The 27,027-nt window shown below is 43.8% G+C and overlaps 1 protein-coding gene across 1 annotated transcript; it reads right to left on the bottom strand.

Annotated features, from left to right (window-relative positions):
- Window positions 1–547: 547 nt before the first annotated feature.
- On the bottom strand, window positions 548–26,809 carry Gnl2 (G protein nucleolar 2). Its single transcript, XM_051188742.1, has 16 exons — window positions 26,617–26,809; window positions 22,254–22,338; window positions 21,235–21,329; window positions 19,464–19,603; window positions 15,825–16,009; window positions 12,232–12,298; window positions 11,278–11,436; window positions 10,669–10,782; window positions 8,555–8,683; window positions 7,570–7,674; window positions 6,720–6,878; window positions 6,435–6,548; window positions 3,525–3,982; window positions 2,931–3,010; window positions 1,744–1,829; window positions 548–736 (listed from the first exon to the last, which is right to left on the bottom strand). Exons 1-16 carry the CDS (start codon window positions 26,678–26,680, stop codon window positions 584–586), a joined length of 2,193 nt encoding a protein of 730 aa, XP_051044699.1. The 5' UTR covers window positions 26,681–26,809; the 3' UTR covers window positions 548–583.
- Window positions 26,810–27,027: the final 218 nt, after the last annotated feature.

The raw sequence follows: 27,027 nt of genomic DNA, 5'->3' as shown, positions 1-27,027 counted from the left end.
GGCTCACTCCTTGGCAGCTTTGACCTCCATCCCAGTCAAGGCTTACGAACCCAAGAACTGAGTTGAACACCCTGCAACACTCTGACCTTACACTGGACGTCACATCTTTGACTCTCACCCGGTACCCTGAGGAACTAGGTCTCCACTAAAGCAAGCTGCCCAAGCTGCCACCTTCCTGGAAGAGCCCATACCCTGTGTTGTGCTGGCTCTGTGGCCTGCACAGGAAAGCATCTGTGCCCTAGGGAGCCCAGGCAGACTCAGCACAGTTGCTGGCGCACTCCTCGTTTCTCCGGCCCCCCATGAAGTACTTGTGCTTTACAGCCTTTAGGCTCCAATGACCCCTAGGGCTGCATAGTGGAGTAAGAAACACACATGTCTGTAGTGGACACACACACAAGGCCAGGTCAAGTGTTTGAAGAACTCTCTGGGGGATGACTTACTGCTGTCACTAGCACTGGGATACAGCTCAACTGCTACGCTTCCCAAGTGTGTTGTGTCTTACAGATGCCAACTTGGCATGAAAAAAATGAGCACAATTCCTAAGGCATATTTTTGTATAATTTAATAAACAACTTTCTAGATGTTACTGCTTCTGTCTGAATTTCTTGTGTTTGGTCTTCTGTCCCTCTGATTCGTTTGTCTTCTTTTTGTTCCTGTTTCTATTTTTCACATTGTGTGTTTCATAGTAACGCACACCAACTTTTTTGGATTGTTGCTGCCGTGCAGCTCTCCTCCTCTGTAAAACACAACAGAAAAGAAACCAGTCAGACACAGAAGGCCATGAATCAGGAGGCCATTTCCCAGCCCTCCCTCTCCATGCCTATGCAGCTACCATAGCAACGGAAGCAAGGCTGGGGCAGTGTCCAATCCACCTCAGACCTGCCGACCAGCAGCAGACTCTGACTGGGCCCAGCCCTCGCTCTCCCCAGGGGGTCTGCGTCAGCTCTGCAAAGGTGTTCTTCCCAGTTCTTCCCAGTTCCCTGCCTGCCTCACCCACTGTACTCTTTGTATGTCTCCTCCCTGGAACCAAACAAAACCATCAATTCTTCTGGCCAGCAGGACACAACTTTGAAGATGGTAACTAGAATTCCTGAAACTAAGACTCAGATTCAAGGACCTTTATGGAGTGGGCCCTTCTTGACCCAAATTAAATTACATCAGGTCACTAAAAAGTGGGGTTCCTAGGACTCTCAGCTCTAAACGCTTGTTTCAGAAATAGGTTTTTGGAACTGGACTTCTAGTTGGGTACGGTAACTTATACCTGTAATCTCAGCACTTGAGCCTACAACAAGGGGACTGCCTGAGTGTGAGGAAAACAAGGGCCTACAGACCAAGATCCTGCCTCAAAGGAAAGAAAAAAGAGTTGAAGGAATGGCTCAGGGGCAAAGCCTGACAACCTAAGCTCCATCCCCAGGACCCATTTGATGGATAGAAGCTGTCTACAGGTTATCCTCTCATCTCCAGGTGCTCACATGTCATGAGATGCCTGCACACATGCATTCACACAAAATAAATGTAAAAAAAAACCTCAACGCGAACTTCTACTGTTTTTGTGTTGTTTCTCCCCCGTGACAGTTTCACTATGCAGCTCTGGCTGTCCAAAGACTCACCGTGTAGACCAGGCTGACCTCAAACTGAGAGCTGTGCCTGCCTCTGCCTCCCAATGCTGGGGCTAAAGGCATGATGGGCACGTGGGAATGCGCCACAATGCCCCTGCCTCATTAAAAGAAGCAGGGTACTTACTTCCTTACAAGTCAGCATCCTCTGAGTTTTATTTGAAGGTTCTTCTTCCATCTGGGCATTCCGTTTCCTTCCCTTTTTGGTGGGTGCTGGATACAAATGATAAATAAAACAGAGGAGATTAAAAACAGAGACAGCATTTGAAAATCTGTGGAAGACTACAGTGGGGACAAACCCCGTGTAGGGAAACAGACAGAAGCAGGATCACAGCAGGAGGCCAGGGGCACTGTGGGGGTCTGACTTGCATCACTCAGAAACTGTCATAAGTTTAAGAAACATCTCTGGTAGTTTGAATGAGAACAGCTCCATGGGCTCATAATGTTTGAACCCTTGGTCCTCATTGGTGGAACAGCTTGGGAATGGTGACATGTGTCATAGAGGTGGACTCTGAGGCTAAGAAAGCCTCTAGCCATCCTCCATGGGCTATCTGCTTCCTGTTTGTGGATTTGTGAGCACTCAGCTCCAGTGAGTGCAGTGAGTGCCATGCCTGCCTGCCCACTGCCATGTCCCTTTCTGGGACGGATTCCTATCCCTCTGGAACTATAGGCCCCCTTCTGCTAGTTGCTTTGGTTATGTGCTTTATCATATTATCATAGCAACAGAAAAGTAACAGACCTCCTGCCCAAGTTTGTCTGCAGACTCTTCTCTTCCACTGTGGTGTTATTAATATGCACTTTCCTTTCTTTGGTTTTTGTTTTGTTTTGTTTTTCCCAGACAGGGTTTCTCTGTGTAGCCCTGGCTATCTTGGGACTCACTCTGTAGAACAGGCTGGTCTCTAACTCACAGAGATCCTCCTGCCTCTGCTTCTCAAGGGCTAGGATTAAATGCATGCAGTGCCACTGCTGGCAAAAATGAGGCTTTCTCTTTTTCTGGGTTTTGAGATGGGTTTCTCTGAGTAACAGCTCTGGGTGCCTTAGAACTCACTTTGTACACCAAGCAGGCCTTGAAAGATCTGCCTGCTTCTGCCTCCTGAATGCTGTGATTAAAGGTGTACACCACCGCCTGTACTATTTGAAAAGCAGTATTCCAGAGCTATCAACTTTGATCTTAACAAATGTACAGAATTTCAAGTGTAGAATCCAATTCCCATGGTAAGCTGGATATGAAACCAGACGCCTAGCATCTACCTAGATGGAAGAAATTATCCTAAAGCTACAAAACATGTCTAAATGGCTCAAAATCAGCCTCACCTGCATCACTGATTTCTGCAGATCTTTTCTTCTCTTCTTCATATTTTGCAAAAACCTTGTCACTTAAGTCCTTGGATATTCTGAAAAATAAAAGCAAAGTCACAAAGCTGCCCAGCACTCCCTTTTAACTGCTCTAAACTGGCCGACTTGAAGAGGTGCCAACTCTTGAAGGAAAAAAGTCCACCATGTTTGTGGTGATCGCTGGGTGATACAAAGTCCAGCAGTTCATACAGCTCCTGGGCTAAAAAACTAAATAACCAAAGTCCTTGTATTTCAGGTGGCCGGAGATGACAAATTACAGCTTAGTTTTTTTTTTTTGTTTGTTTGTTTTTATTTTAATTAAAGCAACCATTTCTATCTCCTAGAAAAATACTATTCAGATTGGGATTGCAGCTAAGTGGTAGAGCACTTGCCCGGCAGACCTAGGCCATGGCTTCCACCTTAATTACTTTAAACTAATTCCAAAGTCAATGTTCATGGCAAGTGAGAAAGGAACAAGCAAGAGAATTACAAAGAAGAAAGGAGGAGGAGGAAAGAAGAGAGAAAGAAGGAAGGAAGGAGGGAGAGAGGGAGAGGAAGAAAGAAAGATCTGACCTGATGGCTGAGAACTTCTTAGCTTTGGCTTTATTTAGAAACTTCTGGTACTTGGCAATCTTTTCATCTAAGGCTCTAATCACAGCTTTGGTGTCCTTTCCCACTGGCTCTTCCTGAGAGTCCTGGAAAGGCGCTTCCTCAGCATCTTCTCCTGGCTGCTCCTGTTCGGGTTCCTCCTCTTCTGCTGAAAGGCTTCCCAGGTCTTCCTCGATGTCTGACAGCTCCACAGGAACTAGGTCATCTGCAGAAAACTGAGGCCCCACATTGATTTTGCCGAAGTTCTGGCGGACACGTGTGAGGATTTGTTGCATCTCCGAGTTTGAGTCCTGGGAACGGTCTGCTTCTGGTTCCTTTTCAATGGTAGAGTCTGACTTTTTAACTATTGCTTCTGAGATCTCTTCTTCCGGGCTGTTCTCGATTGTTTCTGTGGGAAGTTCCAACGGTGAGGAAGGTGGAAGCTAGTAAGGACCAAAAGTGGTATGAGAAAGAGAATCAGAAAAGGAAACCCATGTTTTAATTCCTACCTAGCTCTCAACAGTACTCCTCTCAGATCTAAACAAAGAGGGGAAGACCATCAAATTTGAACTGCATCATTCATCTATTCTGAGCGAACGTAACTCAACGTAGTAGCCAAACACCAGAAAGGATAAAAGGGACAGAGCTCTGATTCGGGAGGAAACGTACCAACCCAATGGAACCAAATAACCAATGAATGTCCTCCTATGGGTAACAGAATAGGGAGCAGAGGAGGCCCATAGAAAAATGGAAGACACAAGTCCATATTAAATGAGGGCCAAGAAGTATAAGGAGAGATGTGGGGAGACACCTTTTCAAAGACTCATCCTCGGCTAGAATTCAGAATGTGCACTGAGTCTACAAACATTGAGCTGACTGGCCTATTTTAGGTATCCATGCACACACAAGATGTGCCAAGCTTTCCACAGCATTTCTCATGTGGATCATTTTATCTCTGTGACCTACATTCATATAATGACTCTCCAAAGTCAAGTGTGGCTGGGTAAAGTGTTAAACAAATCCAGAATTCATGAAATGGAGGAAATTGTACAAAAGTCTGCACGTTTTGAGCTGGCAGGTGAAGGCACTTGTTACCCAACCTGACAGCCTGAGTTCAATGTCCAGAACCCACACAGTGAAAGGCCAGAACCAACTCCCCAAAGCTGTTCTTGGATCCCCACATGTACACCATGGTATGTGTATGTACACAAGCACATGCATGTGGACACACACACGCACGCATACAGAGTTTAAGTTTATGTTTGTACATTTTGTAGTGATGTGATTTCTTTTTTCTTTCGAGACAGGGTTTCTCTGTGTAGACCTGCTGTCCTGGAACTAGCTCTATAGACCACGCTAGTTTTGAAATGCATCTACCTCTGCCTCCTACGTGCTGGGATTAAAGGCATGAGCCATCACATATGGCATTTTCTACCTTTCAGATCTTTAGGAAATTATTACTTCACCAACAGGAAAAGGAACCAAAAAAGACAAAAGGGAAAAACATGGAGCAGGGGACTGTGCTGAAGATTTCTGCTAAGGTTCTGCCCCCTCAGAAGCCCTAACTTCCCTAACTTCCACTCAAGTCCTCCTCTGACCCCTTCAACACTTATCCTGGTCAAACCTTCCCAGTATACACAACTCTCTGAATACCTGGCTGTATTCAAGTATTTAAAATAATTTTTTAAAAAAAAAAAATTAAAAAGTATGTTCTTGGCAAAGAGCTCCTATGCCCTTTGGCTGCTTTTGAGGGATGTGTGTCTTCTGGTATCCCTGAGAACACCCTTCCAGCGCACTTTAACGGAAGCTGGCTTCAGGAAGGACCTAGTCACCACAAAGACTCAGGCAGCACTCATCGCTCCACTTCTAGCCTCTGGGGAGAGAAGAGGAGCTAGAGACAGTCGAATCACCTACAGCCACTGACTCATCTACATAATGGAAAACTCCTCTAGGATGGTAAAGAGACTGATGTGCCCACCCAGCTCAACAACACAAGGTGCTGCCTCTCCCCTGCCTAGGCATGGTTTCCATTGGGCTCTTCTGACCTTTAGCCTTTGCAATGAACCAGTAATGGCAAATGAAGTACTTTCCTGAGTCCTGTTATTCCTCTAGCAAATCACACCTCAGGGCCCTGAATTGTAGTTGGCAGGCATTTACACAACTGAACTCCACTCTCACCACTAAAATCTAAGTACGTCAGAGGAGGGCCCCGCCTGCTTTTCACTGAAGCCCTTCTGGTACCTGGAGTCCTAGGAGCCCTACCCTGACTGTTGAATGAATAGACTGAATGAATAAATGATACCACTTACAGGGGAGAGAGAGGGGGGAATTGCTGTGCTTGGTTGGCTGTGATTTTTAAGAAAGAGTGAGGAAAGACAGATAATATTGGTCTCAGGCATGCAAAATTTTTAATGCTGGAGAAAAATACCCAAATGGATATATCTTGCTTCAGCTAAGAAGTATTCCAAAGAGGAAACCAGAGCTACAAGGATCCCAGTGATACAAGCACAGAAACAAAACCCCAAGCCATCACTTCCAGACTTCCTGAGTTCTGAAAAGGGCCCTAGAAACATCAAAGTCAAGTGCTAAGATTGAGCCATAGGCCAAGCTACTGTCAAGGTAAGAACCCCGGGGCAACAGGGTGCTCCCTGTTCAAGTCTCAGCTTGGTCCCAAGTCATCAAAACATCATCAACTCTAGGGTTCCCCATCCCGTGTGCTCTCAGCTTTCTGTAGAGCAAGGTCTCCTATTCACTCCCTTGTTCCCTGTGGCTGTGGTTGGTATGAATAAAGATTTCTCCATGAATGAACTTTGGCAACACCCATGCTCCCCAAAGGGAGACAACCGAAGTTACACCACACCAGGGTCATTTGGACCCATGTTCACCTGTTCTTACCTGGGAAGCTGTAGGTGGCTCTGCATTGGGAGGCTTGACAAAGAAAGGGATCCGGCCTCTCTGCCAGTCATTGAGAACCATCTTACCTACAGTCTGCAAGTCAGGCTCTCCACCCTGAAAGACAGGAGAGATTCCCAGTTAAACCCAAAGAGCAAAAGTACTTCCCCACGAGGGCCAGTTCAGCCATCCTGGCTACTCATTAGCATCTGGCTGACACAGTTCCTACTGTTCTCATGATGGCAGATTGGGGTGTCCCAGTCGCAACCCCCAAAGACACAAGCTCACCTTCAGTAACTTCCCAGTGCGGAAAGCTAGCTTCTCAAGAAAGTCCTCAGCGTTCTCCCAGGAGTCGATCTTGTATGTTTTGCTGATATATTCTGGCTTTGCTCGTTCAAGGACAGCACCAATATGGTCTTGAGGAGCCTTAATTTTTTCAACTTGAACCTAGAGAGCAATAGAAACACTTTTTCGACTCTTCTGCGCAGACAGGAAAGCCCAGCAATCTTATAAAGTGAAGTGGAGATGGCTAGGCAGGAGCATGGAGCACCACTGAGAACCAAGCATAGCCACGGAGCCCAGAGGTCAACTCTACCCCTGCTTTGCCTTCCACAGGCAGCCTGGAGTTGGAATGCTTTGTGTTATGCACTGGTAGGGATGGCTAAATGTCTGCAAATCACTGAACCCAGAACACAAAAAAAGAATCCAATAATTTCAGAAGGAGGGGGAGGAACGTGCCAAGGATGTATGCTAGAAGCATGGTTATGGTGAAGGGGAATCATTTAAAGTTTTCAGTCATATTCAAAAACAAGTGAGGAAATGAGTGAGTTCCAAGATGACTCAATCCATAAACCCATAAAGATGAATTAGCACGAAGCATAAACAAACAAACCCTGCTTCCCTTTGGGTCCCATGTGGAAGCTACACACTGTTGTAGGATGACACTGACCAGATATGCCCACAGCCCCTCGACCTCCTGAGGCAGGCTGAGTGGAAAGGAGGCTGCTCTGTTCAACGCAAGTATCTTCATCTGGTTAGTTAGACAGGCTGATCCCAGACTGCCTTCAGAACGAGGAGTGGCAAAGGCTCTCAGGGCTCCCCCCAAATGGAATCAGAATTGTTAAGACCAAATACCCACCACTCCTTTGAGTACTATGTCGGTCTCTGAGTCCTCAGAGGGGTAAACCACGCCAGGGCAGTCAATCAGGAATATACGACGCATCAAGGTAATATACTGCCAGACCTGCAGACAGAAAATTCTAAGTGTTGCCAGAGTCAAATACCGGAAGCTTAACTTCACTAATTTGTGATGTTACGGTATTAAGCTAGACAGGGGAGAAGGGAGGGCCAAAGAAAAGCAATATTTAAGCCAAGCATGACACACTCCAAGCACAAACTAGAGTTCTATCACTAACACTCCAAGAACAAGGCAGGGGCAGGATTTCCATTCAGTATTGTGCAAACACGCCAGTGAACCTCTCTACAAGTCTTAAAAGTGCTCAGAAGCACAGAACTGTTAGTTTCTTTGCCACTAACTAGAATCTACCTAAAATCCAGAACCCACCTAAAGACCAAGTTTTTGTTCCTTTTTAACCCAGACACCAAATATTCTTGAGTTGGTTTTATCAAAACAAAAGGTTGGACTTAAAGGCTGGAAGGAGCATTTGATGTTCTTGTAGAAGACCTAGGTTTGGTTCCCAGTATCCACATGGCAGTTCACAACCATAGTTCTAGGGGATCTGGTGCCTTCTCTGGCCTCTGGTGGCTACAAACATGCACACATTGAACATGTATGTATATATGCAGGCCAAACACTTAGACAAAATAAATAATAATAATAACAACAACAATAAAGGATGGAGTGGCAATTTACAGAAAATTTAAATATAAAGGACATCAACCAAATCACACCACAGCTACCTAGTAGTATACAAGTCATGCTCAGTCTTGAGAAGCTGACAAGGATTGGGTCCAGGCTCACTACAGAACACTGAGTCTGATTCCCAGTACTGTTAGAGAAAAGAAGAGGACGAGGAAGGGAAGGAGAAATGGAAGGAAGATCTCCATATCTGAAATAGTCAAGTGTCCACAGAAATAAAACGTAGACCAGAATCCATACGCACCTTTGTTTCTCCCGCAATGGGAGCCACGTTGCAAACTTTCTTGGATCGTAATGTGTTTATCACAGAGCTCTTGCCTACATTTGGATAGCCAATGAACCCAACACTGATTTGCTTCTTGTCTGTGTGTAACTGTGGAAAAAAAAGTACCAACCATCACATATATGCAACCATAAAATCCCCTTGGGTCAAATTGTGTTACTTGGCTATTGGAAGACTACGTACTACAGTGCACAGCACAATACAACTTGAAGTGAGGCCTAAACACAAGCCAGCTACACAGCCCAAGTGAGTGAGATACACATGTATTTACATGTTAAGAGTGAGCCACATCCTTAGACACCCATAAAGCATCCTTGCTTTAGGATAATAGCATGTAGAACAAAAAACGAGAAGAGGTAGTTTATGCAACTCCTCATTGCAGTGCATCACCAGCCACTGGGGAGACGTCTCTAGGGAAGGAGACTGACAGATCCCTATCGGAGACATGTATGTCTAACCACAGCTTTAGCTGCAGCAGCAGAAAAAAACAAGTGTTCAGGCCTAACCAAATCAAACCACCAGACCAACCCTCTAGTACCCTGCTCCCCAAGGGGTCCCAGAACTAAATTGAGAAGACTCCCTTCAGGAGATACTCACAAACCCAAGGAAAATGTCCGTGTTCCTAACTAATATTACCCTGCAGTGAAATCCATCAATCAACAATCTAGCTACCTAACAGTCCCCATACCAAAAGAGACACCAAGAGTCTATCAAGGTTGTGGGGACTTTTGCTTTCAGTTTGATACCAGTCCTATGTTGCCCAGGTTGGTTTAAAACTCCTGAGCTGAAGTGATTTTATTTTGAGGTGGGGGGTAGGGTGGGGTGTTCCCGTCTTTGAGCAGCTGAGATTACAAGCTTGTGCCACTGTGCCCAGAATAGTACTTGAAGGCAGACCACAGATTGGTAACAGCCAGTTCCCATGGGAGAGGGCTGGCTATAAATTGAACTACTGGCTTACCCAAATACTCTATCAGGGTGTCTGCCCGCATGTTAAACATACAAAGAAACAACAGAGAAAATTAACAGAAGAGGAGACAAGCACCTCTAGCAGAGAACTGTAGCAACAGCACTCTGAGTGGACTGCTATAAATGGCATTTCAGTCAGAATACTGTGAACACCAAGTAACAATCAGCCCAACACTGCTGTCCATAGTACAGAGGAAGCAGAGTGAGTGAAAGATGTGTGTAGGGAAGATAAACAGAGTAACCTAATTGTGCCCAGTGTAAGAAGACAACAGGAGGCCGAGGCAGGAAGATTGCTGCAAATTTCAGCCAGCTTTGGCTATACAGTGACTATGTAGCCAGCCTGGACCACATGATACCACAAGATACAACCCACCCCTCAAAAATAGTGAGTTAGAGACAGGGAGCATGCATGAGCACACTTCTAACCGACCTTATAGCGCAATAGTAACAAGTACTTATTAGCATGTGCAAGGCTCTGGGTCCAAGAACACACGCACACAGAATAACACACACCCAACAAAAAAAACCTGGCCCTAAGTTTTTAAAGCAGGAAACATTTAGGAAGTATATGAAACTATGGGGAAGAATTGGGGAAATCAAGAAATAGATCATAAGTATGTACTAACAGCATGTAGGAAATACCAGAAATGATGGCTAAGAGTCAAAAATTGCTTCTGGGAAATGAGGAAGGGTAGGACAAAGTTGTGTCTTTTGTTAGAGCCAGGCAGAAAGAGGGGGGATCTGGTTCCAGGATATCACTGAAGTGAGGGAACACAGAATGTGGGGTTGGGCATCTATCCTCTGGCAAAGGCTGAACCACTAGGTGCCAGGGATATGGCAGGAAGAAGGGCAAAAGGTAGATGAGAAAACACTTCAGGTGCCTCACACTCCAGAGGGCCTGTGGGTTTTATACTCTAGAAAACAGTGAGAAGTGAAGGCAACAAGCTGCTGTTGAGAAGATTTCATTATGGAGCCCATTCTGGCTTCAAACTTTTGATCCTCCTGCTTCAACCTCCCAGGTGCCGACCTGAAGTTAGCAACTCTGGACCCACAGGCCAGGCCATCCTATAAACGCAGCCTCATAACTCCAGCAGAAGCTATCTCCCTACCTTCCCAAACTGTCGCAGCAGCTGAATGAACGCTCCTTTTCCAAAGGGGTTGGTGAGACTCGCATGGAAGGCAAGTGTTGGGTAGTCCTGGGAAAGCACAGCAACCCATCGTTTCTAAAGGGGAGAAGAAAACATGCTGGTAAATTATGGCTTGTTTGTTTACAATATTCAGAAGAATCTGAGTTGAAATTACCGGATGGCTTCAAATAGTGTTGCCTAAGGGAAACAACAGCTGTAATTCTTTGAGATGTTCTTTCAAGTGTGACAGTTAGTGCTTTGTCTTTCGTCTAATAACTGACCGTAAAACAATATTCCAGAAAAGCTATCATGACTAAATGCAATTAACGGAACACAATGGGGAAGCAGTTAGCGACTGGCAGCTGTCTCCACCAGGGGATATAAAATCCCGCAATTGCCCCCAGCCAGAAGATAGAAGGTGGCTCTGCCCACCATTAGTGTACATATTCGCCCTCATAAGGACACACCAGTGACTGAAATCCCAAGAGTGTGACACTTCGATACTGTGTTGAGAGCCTATCCACTGATGTGCAGTGAAAGGTTTGTCCTAGTGGCCTCCGCAGTGGGTTTTAAGTCACAAGTTGAACTTACTGTTGCCCAAGTTGGAACAAGATCACACTTATTGAGTACAAAAATGAGGTGTTTCCAGGGTTTTTCCTTTTTCAAGTAAGCTTCGATGTGAGGAGAACGAGTACCCATTGGATCTCTAGCATCAAGAACTTGAACTACAACATCTGATGAGTCTATCACCTGCAAATCAAAAAGAAAGAAACAGTTGGCTACAGTACATACAAAATAAAGGGGAACATTTAAGGGAGCCCAAAGGAACAAAATGGCATTAAGAGGCAACTGCAAAGGATCTAGTAAGGAGACTGGGTGGGTGGCATCTGATCAGAATTCAAAAGCTTTTCATTCCAAAACTTGTCAGATTTCAAATAGGAAAGCTAGCCTGGGGCAAACCCACCTGATTCACAAGTCCGTATTACAGATGGCTTTGTGTTTTTTACAGAAAATTAAATCTGCCCAGTTTACCTTTATGTCCTAGTTACCTATTGTGACTGTTTAATTATAATTACATGGCCGTGCTTGGAACTCCTAGTAATATCATCCCCCCACGGACGTAAAGCTCAGCCAGTTCAAAAGTACTAGGTCAGTACTCAAGAGCATACACAAACCCTTCCTTCCCTTCCCCACAGAGTGAGGCAAACTGGCTAAGGCAGTAACACTTTCCAGACATGTGGCTCTCATTTACAGAATAGGCAGCGAGGCCGAATACCCTACAATCCTTATGCAGCACTAACCTAACCGTGTGGGGTGTCATCCTGATGGATAGTTAACAGAAGACTCACAGGCAACACAGAGCACAAGTGCTCTTCCTTTCAAGCACTGTGGGAGTATGCGAGAGGCTACATCACAGTTCCTTCATGGAGTAAAGGGAGTGAAGCCAGCAGCAGAGTTATTTTACTCTAGAGCTCCAGTCAGTCAGTCACTGCCTACAAGCTCATGAAGGTGAAGGAGTTGCTCAGTGAACGCCATGAGTCTTACCTTGTAGAGCTCTCCCCAAATTCTTTTCGACTGTCCCTTTTTATATATCTCTTCTTGAGCTTCATTTCTAGGTAAAAAAGGACCAGAAATGAGCAACTGAAACATCATCAAGATTTAAAGGAAACGGAGGTGGATCACACCTATAATCCCAGCAATCACGAGGTAGTAGATGGAGCTCTGTGAATTAGACAGCCTGGTCTACACAGTTAAGTTCCAAGCCAGCAAGGACTTCAGACTTAAGACTCTTGTCTCAAAAATGAAAGCATACACACAGAAAAACAAAAACAAACCCAAAACATATCAAAGGGAAGAATATCTGTGTGAATTTGCAAAGTCCACTTTAAAAAAGGAATGGGGATGCACACCTTTAATTCTAACACCATGAAAGCAGAGGCAGACAGAGCTCTGTGAGTTTCAGGCCAGTCAGGGTTACATAGTGAGACCCTGCATCAAAAAGTGGGCAAAGGCAGCTGCTGGAGATGACTCAACAGTTAAGAGTGCTTATTGCTCTTGCAGAAGACCTACGCTCATTTCCTAATACTCATATGGCTGGTTCACAACTGTCTGTTACCCCAACCCTAGGAGATCTGAAACCTTTTTCTGGCCTCTGCAGGCACTGTACACATTGTGATCCACACCCGTATGTACACCAGCAAAACACAGTAAGATAATAAAATCAATCAAAAGAAAACAAACGACCCCCCCAAATCCCTAAACATACACATGTATACACAATTTAAAAATAATTAAAATAAAAATTCAAAAACACAAAAAGGATGCTACTAAAAAATAAATAAAAGGAAGAACATTCTAATACAAGTCTAATGTGCCTTGACATTGAGTGAACCTTGAAGGTATCATGCCACATGAAATAAGCAAGACACAAAAGGACAAATAACATGTAATTTCCTTCATCCACAGCTAGACTCGTCTAACGAGGATGATGAGACCCTCAGAGCTGACAGTGATGACAACTGTGCACTAATGCAAATTTTATGCTGCATGTATGTTACTACAATTAAAAAAAAAAGTAAATAAAAAGGAAAAAAAAAAAAGGCATGGCTTTAGTTAGACATTGTCACCACATACTAAGAAGGGTACAGGCAGGCCCTTCACAGCTCTCAAGAGAGGTACTACTTTTTTTTTTTAAATAAAGTTTCTAATTGCTTACTTACTAGCTTCAAGGACATTAATTGAAGGAAAATTAAACAAAAATAGTCTGTCTTCCTCAATTATCTTCTCTACCTTTTGAAGGAAGATGACAACAAAGCCAACAAAAAAGTTCAAATAGCCGGGTGGTAGGGAGCACACCTTTAATCCCAGCACTCAGGAGGCGGAGGCCAGCCTGGTCTACAGAGCAAGTTCTAGGACAGCCAGGGCAACACAGAGAAACCCTGTCTCAAAAAGCCAAAAAAAAAAAAAGAAAAAAAAAAAAAAAAAAAAAAAAAAAAAGGAGAACACTTGCTCCCAAACCTGACAACCTGAGTTTGATCCCTGGAACCCACATGGAGCAAGGGGAACTGACTCTCACAAGGGATTGTCCTCACACCACACAAGTATACGTGTGGTCACACATGTGCATATGCATAGACAAACAAATAATAAGGCAGTGATGCACAGGCCTTTATTCCCAGCATCCAGGAGGCAGAGGCAGGTGGATCTTTGTGAGTTCGAAGACAGTTTGATCTACAGAGTTCCAGAACAGGCTCCAAAGCTACCGAGAAACCTTGTCTTAAAAAACAAAACAAGAGATACTATCTCAAAAAGAAAAAAAAAAAAGAAAGAAAAGTAGAGAGAAATTGAAGAAGATATCTGGGGGCTGGAAAGATGGCTCAGAGATTAAGAGCACTGGCTACTCTTACAGAGGACCCAGGTTCAATTCCCAGCATCCACATGGCAGCTCACAACTATCTTTAAACTCCAGTTCTAGAGGATCCAATGCCCCCTTCTGGCCTCTGTGGGTACCAAACACATACTTGGTGCAGACATACAGGTATACAAAATACCCATACACATTAAAAAAAAAAATTTAAGTTGACCTCTCAAGTTGACCTCTGTCTATGTGCACATTTACATCCCCTCCACATGAACACAAACATTCAAACAATTCTAAGAATAAACAAACAGGCTACTTCTATTTGGGCTCAAATGGCCTGCTTTTATCTCTATTGAGATGGGGTGGCATCAGCCATGAAGACCACATCATTGTGGTCTTCGGTCCACACATTTCTGTGCACAGCACACTGTTAAACGACTGTGGGGAGAACAGGAGTTCTCCAGCACTGTCCCAGAGAAGCCGAGCCTTTGTGCAGGACAAAGTGGCAGCTACCTATCAAAAGTAGGCATACCCTTTGATCTGATATCAGGACTTGCCTCTCAGTAATCCTTTTTTGGTTTTGTTTTCTTTTTTTGTTTGTTTTGTGAGATAGGGTCTGGCTGTTCTGGAACTCACTATGGAGACCTAGACCAAGGTTGCTTCAAAGTCACAGAGATCCACTTGCCTCTGCCTCCCATTATACCCAGCTTGTCTCTCAGTAATCCTTAAGGATGAGGAAGATTCAATGTCTGATAACTACAGGAGAATCTAGGAACAGCATAGCTAACCAACAGGAAAGCTCCATAATGAAAAGTCTACTGAAAAAGGTATTTGTAAATAAAAAATTAGAATAGCTGGGTGTAGTGGCACATATCTTTAAGCACTTGGGGGGGCAGAAACAGGAGGATCTCTGTGAGTTTGAAGCTATGTAATAATTCTACATAGCAAGTTCTAGGCCAGTTGGGCTAAATAGTAGACCCTGTCTCACAAAGGAGGGGTGCAGGGGATCCCTATCAGTAATTTGTCATCTTCAGCATATGAATCCTCACGAGAATAAAGAAAGTTTACGATCCTTCCTCTTCGTTTCCTTTTCCTCTCCCCAAACAATATAAAAGAAAAACAAAACAAAAACAAAAAAACCCAATTCACTATACAAAGTAGGCATACATATGAAAATGCCATAATGAAAATCATTACTGTGTGTGACAACTTAAAAATTAAGCTGAGAGCAACAAGATGGCTTAGTGTGTAAAAATGCTTGCTCTAAGCCCACAACCTGAGTCGGATCGCCAGGGCCCATGTGGGGGAAGGAAGGAATCAACTCCTTTGACCTCCCTGCATGCACTGTGGCATCATATACCCACACACATTCACAACATAGAATGATACAAATTTTAACAGACAAACCCACTCCACAGTCTTTATGCAGGCTCATCACTTTTTCATAGTTATCTTTGGAGGGTCACAGAAGAAGACCAACCATAAACCGAAGTGGTCTAGAGACCCCAGAAGCCAATGTCAATTCCCAACTTAAAGACATTCTGTAATTTTTGAATGACATATGGAAGAAGAAAACATTGCTCCCTTTTCCTTGGGAATGCAGAGGTGTGGAGTGATGAAGCCACGTGGAGTCAGTTTCGGCCTGGCCTCCACTGCACTGAAGCCTCTAGTCTGAGGAAACAACTTGTGGGACATCACTATGCCCCACACCAGCATGAAGGGCTCAGAGAAAACATTCTGTAGCATAGCAGCAAAGATAAGACTCTCAAATGCATACCTTACACCAGTGTCCTCAGTCACCAAATCACGGTCCTTGCCCTGGTCATAGCTTTCAGTAGACATTTCAGCATTTTCTAAAAGGGACTGCATATCACTTGCAAACAAGTTTGGTCGCTTTCTCTGTGACTTTGGGCCAAATGTGCTTTCAAAACTTTCAGTATCAAGAATGTGGACCTTTGCGTTCTAAAGACAAAGGAGAAGCACAGGTTAAGACTTAGGAAAGGAAAACAATGAGCCAAAGCAAAAAGCTAAAACCACCTGGGGAAAGGTGTCTGCACTTATTTTTTCCAGGCTATACCCAGTCTGGTCTCAAATCTGCAATGCATGTTTAAACTGCACAAGGGCTTCTTTTTCTGCAGGAGTGAACTATGAGCTTCCCTGCAGGAATCTAAAGGTAACACAGACACCAAGTATGAACAGCCATGTGAAACCTGCCAAATTTTGCTTTCCTTCACCCATCATAGACTCCAGTCAAATGTAATCAGGGCTACAATGATAAAAGTTAACTTATCTTTTCTGACCCTTTTTTGGAGCTTTCAAACCAAGTGCATAAAATTCGCCAGATTCACAGGTTTTGTCAAGGACAATCAGTCAAATTTGTGTGTGTGTTTTTTCTTTTTTAAACCAACTGTAAATGCCAACTTTTTCTTGGAAGTTAATTTCTCTCATGGCTAAAAGGAATTGCTTGTTTTATAAGATGCATTTTAGTTTCAGATAACATTCTCCCTAATTTAGGTAACGTTTTTATTAAATGCACATGGGAACTCTTCAGATGAAAAACATCTAGCAAAAGTCCAAAATAATAGGTTAGATGTGATAAAGGAACCTGATCCTAACTAGAACTTGATGCGCCTGTAAAGGAGTTACAGGCATAGGAATTCTTGAAGCAGGATAAAAGTCAAAGTTTGAGTTAGGATCTCCCACATAACAGCATGTTAAGAGTCTGCAGAGACGCCTTTAAAACAAAACCAAACAAAAAGTGCACCTTCCTCACCTTAGTACAAAGCCCTGGGTAAGCACCAGCTAAGAAAGTCCTGAGTGATGGAACAGCCCCATGCCTTCCTAACAACCACTGATCCTCCAACTTCCCCAGTTTATTAAGTGGCCATCATTTACTTGGATTCACTGTCCTCTTCGTTTATTTTCCCTTGCTATCTTCTAACTGAGAAACAGACACAAGGAAAACAGCATTTTCTGTGGCAAAGTATTCTGAAGTTAATAAGTATGACTGGGCTGAGGAGAGGGCCCAGTAAAGACCCAGTTTATCCCTGGAGGGTGTGTAAAAAGCTCTGTAAGAAGATAAAGTGGTGTGAATCTGTAATCCCAGAGAGTTGGAAGGTGAAAACAAGTGACTTGCCTGGGAAGTTTGCAGGTCAGGGGCCTAGACTACACAGTACAGTAGAAACAAAAGAGACCCTGCTTCATTGAGCTGAATGAAGGTGAGAATCCATTTATGAAAGTTTCGTAATAGCTTATACTCAGTACACACACACACATACAATCAATATATCAATTTAAAAAAAATCATGTATGAGCAAAAATTATCCTTAGAAATCTCCTAACTGGGCTGGAGAGATGACTCAGCAATTAAGAACACATACCACTCTTCCAGATGACTTGAGTTCCATTTCCAACACCCACATCACGTGGCTTGTAACTCAATACCAGGGGATCTAATACTGTTAACCTCCAAAGGCACCTGTGCTTACATGCACACACGTCACAAACACACACAAAATAAAATATTAAGGGATTTAAAGCCAATAAATAGATAAAAATCAAATATTTAAAAAACCCCATAAACTATGAAGCATGTTGTTTTTGAACTTATAAGCTTACTATAATACCATACGATTAAAGTACAGATGTAAAGCTAGTTATAGTACCTTTACTACATTGCTACAGAAATACATCTTATACACAGAACTGAATGAGCAAAAGTTAAAACATAACTGATTTGACTTTCCTGTGCAGAACCATTTCAGAACTAGAGTCCATACCATGCCACAGCCACTGGATTAAAATAGGGTTTTCAAAGACAAAACAGAAAGCCCTCCACTTATTCTGAATATTTTTCTGCATTAAAATACAAGCTAGCTGAGTGGTGGTGGCACACACCTTTAATCCCAGCACTAGGGAGGCAGAGGAAGGTGGATCTCTGTGGGTTTGAGGCCAGCTTGGCCTACAGAGTGAGTTACAGGACAGTCAAGGCTACACAGAGAATCCTTGTTTTGAAAACCCCAAACCAAAGCAAAACAAAACAAACAAACAAAAAAAAAAAAAAAACCCCATAAACTCAACCAAACAACAACAAACCAAAAACCCCCATCAAACCACAATCCAACAACAAAAATACATGCAAATGCCTGTGACTGAAGGTTCCTTCACTCCACACCTCAGATATCTGAGCGAGAAGCAACTGAAGCATGCAACAAAGCAATAAATCCACAATAGAACCTTTGCTCTTCCCAGAACTGGGACTCAATAGTTGGTCAGAAGATGGCTTTAGGGAGATGAGACAAAGAGAACAAGGGAAATGAGCAACTTGTCTGTGGTTCATGAATTACGCTCATATGTTTCCCTGAAAGAAAACAGTCACTGCACTAATAGGTGCCATTCTTCTAGTCCATCATAAAACAGAACATAATTGACAAAACCTGAGGCAATAGTCAGCTTTCCTTTTGATTTTTGTTCTGTAAGTAAACACTTTTCTTTGAACTGTTTAATCCTTGTATGCACGTCAGTGTTTCCCTCCCCTCCTCAGACTGGCACTGAAGCATGTGCACTGGCTATTTCTGGGAATTATTCAACGCAAGTTAAAATCGCGCAGGCAAACATTAGAGCATTTTCTTTGTTGTGTGGGAACCCATTCTACTCTGGCCAGACTCAGCCCTTACCGTACTACAAAACTCCAGTAATCGACAGACAATCGGAATAGCACCTTTCCTTCAGCTACAACAACTTCCAAAGATTTCAAAAAGACTGGGAGGTATATATACAACATTGAAGGATTCCTTCCATCTCAACCTTCATTCTGCATCGCCCCAAACACAACGAACTATCACTGACAGTCCCAGGGGCTTCTAGCCAGTCTGGCCTACTTAGTAGGTTCCAGGTCAGTGAGCAAACCTGGCTCAAAAAGAAAAACAGGGAAGTAGATAGTGCCTGAAGAATGTCAGCCAAGGTTGTCTTCTAGTCCCCACAGGCACATGTGAAGAAGAGATGCATGCACAAACACACAAATGACATTACTAACAGCTATCATCCTCTTAGCCTTATCAGGCAGGGTGCTGCATGCTTACTAGCCAAGCACATACAGTGCTTCAGCTCTTTCCAAACATGAAAAAAGGCAAGTTCTCTTTATGGCAGGGAAGTTAAGGTTCATGGAGAAAGCCAACTAAGGATAAAGAAGGGGACGAGTGAAGATTAAAATTCAGACCTCACTGAAAAGCCTTTCTTTGGATCCACAGTGGTGCACCTCCTGGGCCAAACTCAATTCATACAAAGGGTGACAAAGGAGAGAACCAAGTCTCATAAAACTTCTACTGCTGCTTATGAAAGCCAAAGACAAACAGAGTGGCATCTGCTCTGAGCAGGCCCACAAAACCCTACCACCAACATGGCGCTTCATTCTTACATGAGGTTGGATTCGATCATGCAGAAGAGACATCGGTAACTTGCTCTGTTTCATGACAACTTTGTATGGATCCTTCATAACTTTATCCATTTCCTCTTGAAATTTTTGTAATGATGCCTGCTTGATCACGCGAGTGTTTCCTATTTCACAGATAAAGAACATTTAATAAGGAGATTGGCTTTGTGTCTGTACTCATCTTCTCCCTGACACGGGGAAGGTAAGACATAGGGCATTCTCAACTACCCAAGTGCCTGCACATCCATCCACTCCTTATATCTCTTTGCAAACTTAGAAAAAGAGGGACTATGCCTCTGGCATTCGCACTGTAGGAATTCACCCATAAACTCAGACACACAATGGATTTCAACAGTTTTCTCAGCCCAACTTCCTGATTGGATGAAACCAAAAAATAAACATCACCAAATGGAACTGAGATTAGACAAACGTCTTAGTTCCTGCCAGCCCTGGCAAAGAAACCTGGAGTCAATCACAGTTATCATTCACACGGACAGAGAAAGAACCCCAAGACTCAGGTATTCAGGACCCTCCAAGAGACAATTGCACCTGGAGAATGCCAGACCTTTGATTTCAAAGAAAGCATTCAGGTCAACAATAGCACGTGCAGACACAAGCATCAAGGACTCCTCACACTTACTACTTGCCAGGCACTATGCTAAGTGCTTCGTTTGGACTTCTTTTAAACTTATTTATGACTGGAGCACCACAGCACCTGTGTGAAGACAGGAGTTAGCTATCTCCTTTTCTCCTTCCACTATGTGGGTTTCAGAGACAGCTCAGGTAAGCTTGGGTAACCATCTTACCACTGAGCTATCTCACTGGCCCTCTCTCTTTTTTATTTTTTTAAATGGGGGAGAGGGGAGACAAGGTTTCATGTAGTCCAGACTAGACTTGAACTTCTGATCTCCTGCTGCCATCTCAAAGTCTTAGGAGAATAGTGTGCCTCACCACAACCATCTTGAGATGGTACCTTTCGTATTTCCATTTTAGCAACTAGGAAATTAAGGGACAGAGACTTAAAAATTGTCTACAGCCACACACACAACTTGATTCCAAAGTCAGATACTCTGGACCTGGAGTCCCAGTACTCAGGTCCATTGTAAAAATCCCTCCACAGTCTTCTCTGACGTTCATACACATCAACATTTATGTGCTTTGGCAATAATGGGCATGGCCTCTAGGCTCTGCGCATAGCAGGCGAGCGCTACTCCCGACTCTGTCTTTGACTCTCTCTGTTTCAGTTCTTAGGGGGCAGCCCATCAAAAGGTATCAAATAGAGTAAAGGCAAAGGCAGCTAGCACAGAGGTCAGATGCCAGGCAAACAAACTACATGTTACAGTGGAAAGCAGGAGTTCCCAAAGAAGGCCCAATCCCCTGTGATTGTAGAAACTCTCTTCATTCCCACAAGGACCAATAAAGGACATCCACCCCGGGGCAAGGTAAAGGGACCAGAGCACCTGCAAGGCCACTTCTTGTACAGCCATTTTCTCAGGCAACTAGAAATGAAGAGGTAAAGGGCCAAGGTCTCCAGATGCTTTTATGAGGACGGTCCTATCTGTCTCTGTGGTCACGTGGGCTCATTTCCAACTATGCAGCTCTGTTCCAAAGGAACGCTGTGAGGAGTCCGCCACTTTCTCAGTTCCTTTTCACAATCCTTTCAGTCTCACTCACCAAAACCTTCCTGTGTACACACTTCAAAGTTGTGAGTCTCTTCCCCTCCGCATACACGTGTAGAGCACAGGACAACACTTACCAAACCACTTAATGTTTGGCTCCACTCGCGCCACTGTGCCAGAAGCCACAGTCGACTGATACTGCAGTGGCTTAATCACTTTACCACGATTGTTCCTAAATTGAGGAAATAACAGATTTGGGTTGACGACAGAAGGAAGGCAGCAACAGCACAGGCTGGCTTACAGAACATGCTTCCCATCAAAAGGACTTTGGGGGGATTTAAGATAATCATGAAATACAGACTTCAGTAAACAAAAAGTCCTTCTACATTTGAAACAGATTGCCCAAAAGCCGTTTAACCTCTTGCAACAGAGCACATAATGATTTCTGCTAGATGAGTAACAATGCTGATGTTTAAAAATCCATTTACTGTTTGTTTGCTTTAAAAAAAAAAAACCACACATACTTGGGTTTTTTTTTTTTTTTTTTTTGGTAATTATTTAAAGGCTGGTTTAAATGAATTTTAAGTAGACGGTGATTTATCCTGGAACTCAAAATTGTAAAACAAACTGCAAAGTAGGCGACTAAGGCAGGTTAGGTTACTGACGTTTGTGTTTTACACACAACTTTTAGAAGAAATGAATCTAATTACCAAACAAATTAAAACCAGCTAGCAAAATGCCACTCTCAGCAAGTCCCTGGAGTGGAGGCTGCCTCAGCAGAACTCTGGGCTGTGATGAGCATCCTAGTGCCACAATACTGTGCTCTGAAGTCTGGCAGGTTTCGTAAGCAGTCTATACACTCTGTACTTGTTTCTGATGGGTATTTAAACTGAGATTTGACACAACACTGTTGGAGATTAGCGTGTGAGGAACAGGATGACCACTTGCTGGGAAGTGTTAGGAAACAATCACCTCTTCACAATCTACTACCCTGCCTTTAGCTGTATTAAGTGTATTATCATCACAGCAACCCTCACGTGAAATGGCATCCTACTCCTATTTGGAGAAAGTGAGGGTAGGAACAGAGGCTTACCGAGTCTCAGTTTTAAATTCAGGGCATGAAGGAAAAGAAAGGCTGGCTGTGCCCAATGCTCACCTGCGCTCCTTTTGCCTGTACATATTCAGTCGCCGAATGGTGGCCCGGTCCCTCATGTTTTGGCCTCCAGCTCCCTGTACTCGATCTAGAAACAGATAATAAATTATTTGATGACCAACAATTGGTAAGTACGGTCATTGTTTAAAGTACAACAAACAGCTTACTCAACAAGCCAAGCTATCCTCACCAAAGAATGTCTACTCTCTCCGTATGCTGCTCCAATAAATGACTATTACAAGCTGGAGTCCACCACTTAACTTCCAAAAGAACCGTGAATGACAACCTGATGCTAGTATCACCAGTTTTAATTCCATCACTGGCACCACGCTGTCCCCACTACAGGCTCATCTCAATCCACACAACAATCACATAAAGAGATATGCTATGTTTAGTGCTACAGACTAAGACACTGAGATACACTGAGTGGGTGTTGTGCCAGAGTCATATGGCTGTTAATCGGCAGAGCCAGAATTTAAACACAAGCATCTGCTCACAGTCAGTGCTCTCAACCACAATGGATACCAATCTAGGTCTCAGTTGAACAAACAAATAAAATAGAACAAAAACAAAAAACAAAACAAAACAAAAGAAAAAAAAAAAAAAAAAAAAGACGGGCTGGGGAGATGGCTCAGTGGTTAAAGGCATTGGTGTTTTGTTTGAATGTATGTCTGTGTGAGGCTGTTGGAGTTACAGACAGTTGTTAGCTGCCATGTAGGTGCTGGGAACTGAACTCAGGTCCTTTGGAAGAACAGTCTTAACCATTGAGCCATCTCTCCAGCCCCCACATAAAATAATCTTAAAAAAGAGACTTGCAGGTTGGGCAGCAGTGGCAGAGGCAGGAGGATCTCTGTGAGTTGGAGGCCAGCCTGGTCTATAGTAGAGTTTCAGGACAGGCTCTAAAAGCTACACAGAGAAACCTTGTCTTGAAAAAACAAACAAACAAACAAAACAAGGTTGCAATATTGGCAAAACTGAAAAGAGGAAAAAAAAAAAAAAAAAAAAAAAAAAAAAAAAACAAGAAACTACACAAAGTCAATCTTCAAAGAATCATCTTGCAGCTAGCAAGCATTCTCCAGACCCTGTCTTTTTGACTGTCTGAGACAAGGTCTTCACAATGTAGCCTTGCTGGCCTCAAACTCATATAGAGATCACCCTGTCTCTCAAGTACAGGAATTAAAGCAGTGTAGTACCAAATCCCCCACTCCCACCCCCGTCCCAACCCCTGCCCCTTTCTTTCCCCAAGACAGGGTTTCTCTGGCTATACTGGAACTTTCGCTATAGACCAGGTTAGCCTCAAACTCACAGAAATCCTTCTGCCTCTGCCTCCTCTGTTGGGATTAAAGGCATGGGCCACCACAACCAGCTCCAGACCCTCTTAAATAAGGACTCTAAGAACCATCCTGAGCAGGAGCACAGAGCAGCCCCACAAGGAAACTTTACAGCACGCTCAGGCCCATTCACCTAGACACTTCATACCTCACAACTGTAATTTAGGAATCTTATGCTTCTCGTTTTACCTTGTCTTGCCCCAGAATAAAGAAAAAGTCTGTGATAAAAGGGACATTGGAATATCAAACATTAAAGCTCTCATTCAGCTTTATTTATATAAACTAATTTTTCCAGAATTGTGGGTTTTTTATTTCTTAAAGAAAATATGTAAGTAAAAATGCAAAAAATGACAAGAACTTTGGAAGTGCCATTGTGGGAGGAACTGATTGTGATAGCCATGAGATTTTTTTTTTTTTTTTTTTTTTAATTTTTTTTTTTTTTTTGAGACAGGCAGGGTTAGCATCTGTTCTTCAGACCCTCTGTCTTTTTGACAGTTTTTGAGACAGGGTCTCACATCTTAACTCTGGCTGGCCTGGAATTCACTATATAGCCCAGGCTGGCCTTAAACTCACAAAGGTCGGCTTGCTTCTGCTGAGTGCTGAGATTAAAGATCTACACTGTCATGTCCTCACAGCCATACGTTTTTGAATTCCCAATCACACTCTACATTGGTCACATAAAATCAGTAGCCATCTTTAACAAATTTGACTAAACACTATCATGTCCACAGCAATTATGTGGTTCAACTGATAAAATTATTGCCTAGCATGTACAAAGCCCTGGGTTTGCCCCCTAGTACTTCACAAACCAGCTATTGTGGCACAGCCTGTAATTTCAGCATTAGAAAACCAAGAGGATTAAAGTTCAAAGACATGCTTGGCTACAGTGAGTCATGGTGATACACTGAGATCCTAAATAAATAAATAAATAAATAAATAAATAAAGACGTGAAGAGATGTCAGCAGCTAAGAGAACTTGCTATTTTTGCAGAGGACCTGGGTTTAGTTCCCAGTACCCACAAGATGGCTCACAAGCAGCTATAGGAATGAACTCATACATAAAATAATCATTGTTGTTTTTTTTTTTTCCTTTTCCTTTTTTTTTTTTTTTTTTTTTTTTTTTTTAAGACAGTTTCTCTATAGACCAGGCCAGCCTGGAACTCAAGAGATTCACCTGCCTCTGCTTCCAAAGTGCTGGCCTTAAAAGCCTGTGTAACTATTGCCCAGCTCAGTGGTTAAGAGCACTGACTGCTCTTCTGGAGGACCTGGGTTCAATTCCCAGCACCCACATGGCAGCTCACACCTGTCTGTAATTCTAAGATCTGACACCCTTACACAGACATTCGAGCAGGCAAACCACCAACGATCATAAAATAAAAATGAGTAAGTTAAAAAATAAAAAGGAACTATTTGTAGTCTTAACTTCTAAGAAATAATGATGCTTAAAAAGCATCATCACTGGGTTAAATTGAAGCTCCTGAGTTTAGAAGCTTATCTAGAAACCCTCTGTGAACTCATAACTAGTCCTCCTATTCTAATGTTAACGATTTGATTTATATTATGTTTTATGTGTGGATATCCTGACTGAATGTCTGTACCACAAATGCAGTGTCCAGTGTCGGGTGTGAGACCCCTTGGAACTGGAGATACAGATGGGTGCTGAAAATCACAGCCAGCTTCTCTTCAAGAGCAGCCAGTGCTCTTACACCCTGAGCCATCTCTCCAGCCCCTCATAATCTCAATTTTAAGAGGAAACCCAAAATAAAACTAAACTACTGGAATCCGCCCTCCCACACACACACACATGGGGTTTCTCTGTGTAGCAGTCCTGGAACTCAATTCTGTAAACCAGGCTCTGCCTCCCAAGTGCCGGGACTAAAGCCATGTGACACCACCACCCAGCCACTGGAACTCTTTTATTTATTGAGAAGTATACACACACCTGGACACCTGGCTGTGTGTCCTTTTCTTATCTCTTTCTATTAATCCCCAAGGCTTACTTACATCTGTATTTTAAAGCTGCTGATAAACTCTGCTTAAAAGCATTGAACTAATTACCAACCAATCCTAAGTATATTTTCCAAATAAATGGCAATATATGACTAAATACTGTTATGAAAGATAGCAAAGTAATGCAGCTACCTTAAATTTTTGTATATTCTCACATAGCATTGCTACATGAACAGTATACTTGAAGGTTTTTTTTAATTATATGTATGTATGTGAGTATAAGCATGTTAGTGTAGGCCAGAGGCATCAGACAGCCCTAGGAGCTGGAGTTACAGGTAGTTGAGAGTCAATTGAACTGGGTGCTGGGAATTGACCTCTGACCCTCCTGCAAGAACAGAGTGAGCGAGCTCTTAATCTCTGAGTGGGCTCTGCAGTCTCCTTAAGTGTTTTTATAAATCTAATTAAAATCTTAACTATGCAAAGTAAAAGAAAATACTGGGATCAGCCAGCCTTGCAGGCTCATGGAGACAAGAGCTATCTAAAGCATTTTGCTTTTGTTTTTTTTTTTTAATTGAGACAAGAATCTCATTAGGTAGACCAGGGTGACTTCGAACTCACAGAGGTACGCCTGCTCTGCCTTCCCAGTGTTAAACACCTGTACTGCAATCATCATACTCACCCTGCAGGGTTGCCTATACATCATCTGATTCCAAGAGCCAATGCTACCGTGTGTCACTTATACAGTTGACGCTAGGGTGGCACGAATGTTATGGCCGAGTGTAAAAGGTCCCCTGGGTCCACCTACTCCACTTCGTGTTTTCAGAGTCTGTGCCCTATAGCCCAGGAGACCTCGAACCCGCGATCCTACTGCCTCAGCTTCCCGAGTGCTTGGGATGACAGGCGTGTGCCAGGACTCCAGGATCTTAGCCCACTGTGCACCCGCCTTCCTCTAACCCTCGGACTGAGAGGCCGCAGGGCTGACAGAGGCGAGCGGGACGCGTCCCCCGACTTCACCGCGGGAGCCGCACAGGCCGGGCCTTCCTCCCCCAGGTCCCCACGGCCTAGTTCCGCCCGACCCGCCGTACCCGGGTTGGTGCTGGCTGCCGACCGGTTGATGGTGCTCCGTCCTTTGTACTTGGGCTTCACCATCCTGACGACAGGACCGACACCGCTCTGCTACACGCGAGGTAAACCACTACAAAACTTCCCAGCTGGGAAAGCGACCTACGCGAAACACGTTGGACCCCGAACGCGGGTGACGTCACTTCCGCTAGCGCCACGCGCGGCCCAGAACGACTTCCTGAGAACTCACGTCGCTTTCCTCGAGCTGGCCCAGCTCCGCCTCCGCCCCGCCCTCTCCTCCTCCTAGACTTCTCCAGGCCTAGCAACCGCCAGGCGTCTCCTCCATAGCAACGCCCAGGTCACTAGGCAGCCCTGGGCTCCTTGTGAGTTCCGCCTGGAAGAGAGAATCCTCTTCTCAGGTCACTGCATGAGCT

The sequence above is a fragment of the Phodopus roborovskii genome, unplaced genomic scaffold (assembly GCF_943737965.1).
Source record: "Phodopus roborovskii unplaced genomic scaffold, PHOROB, whole genome shotgun sequence".
Lineage (NCBI taxonomy): Eukaryota > Metazoa > Chordata > Mammalia > Rodentia > Cricetidae > Phodopus > Phodopus roborovskii.
Note: the sequence above shows the minus strand (reverse complement) of the source record. Positions and strands in the feature narration are given on the sequence as shown.

What these genes read in the sequence shown, in the direction of transcription:
- Gnl2 (XM_051188742.1), bottom strand. Translation starts at nt 26,680, where the DNA reads ATGGTGAAGCCCAAGTACAAAGGACGGAGCACCATCAACCGGTCGGCA. An exon ending in GGCAGCCAGCACCAACCCGG is followed by an intron (nt 22,339 to 26,616) that starts GTACGGCGGGTC and finishes ATCTGTTTCTAG; the next exon opens with ATCGAGTACAGGGAGCTGGA. An exon ending in AGCCACCTACAGCTTCCCAG is followed by an intron (nt 3,983 to 6,434) that starts GTAAGAACAGGT and finishes GGTCCTTACTAG; the next exon opens with CTTCCACCTTCCTCACCGTT.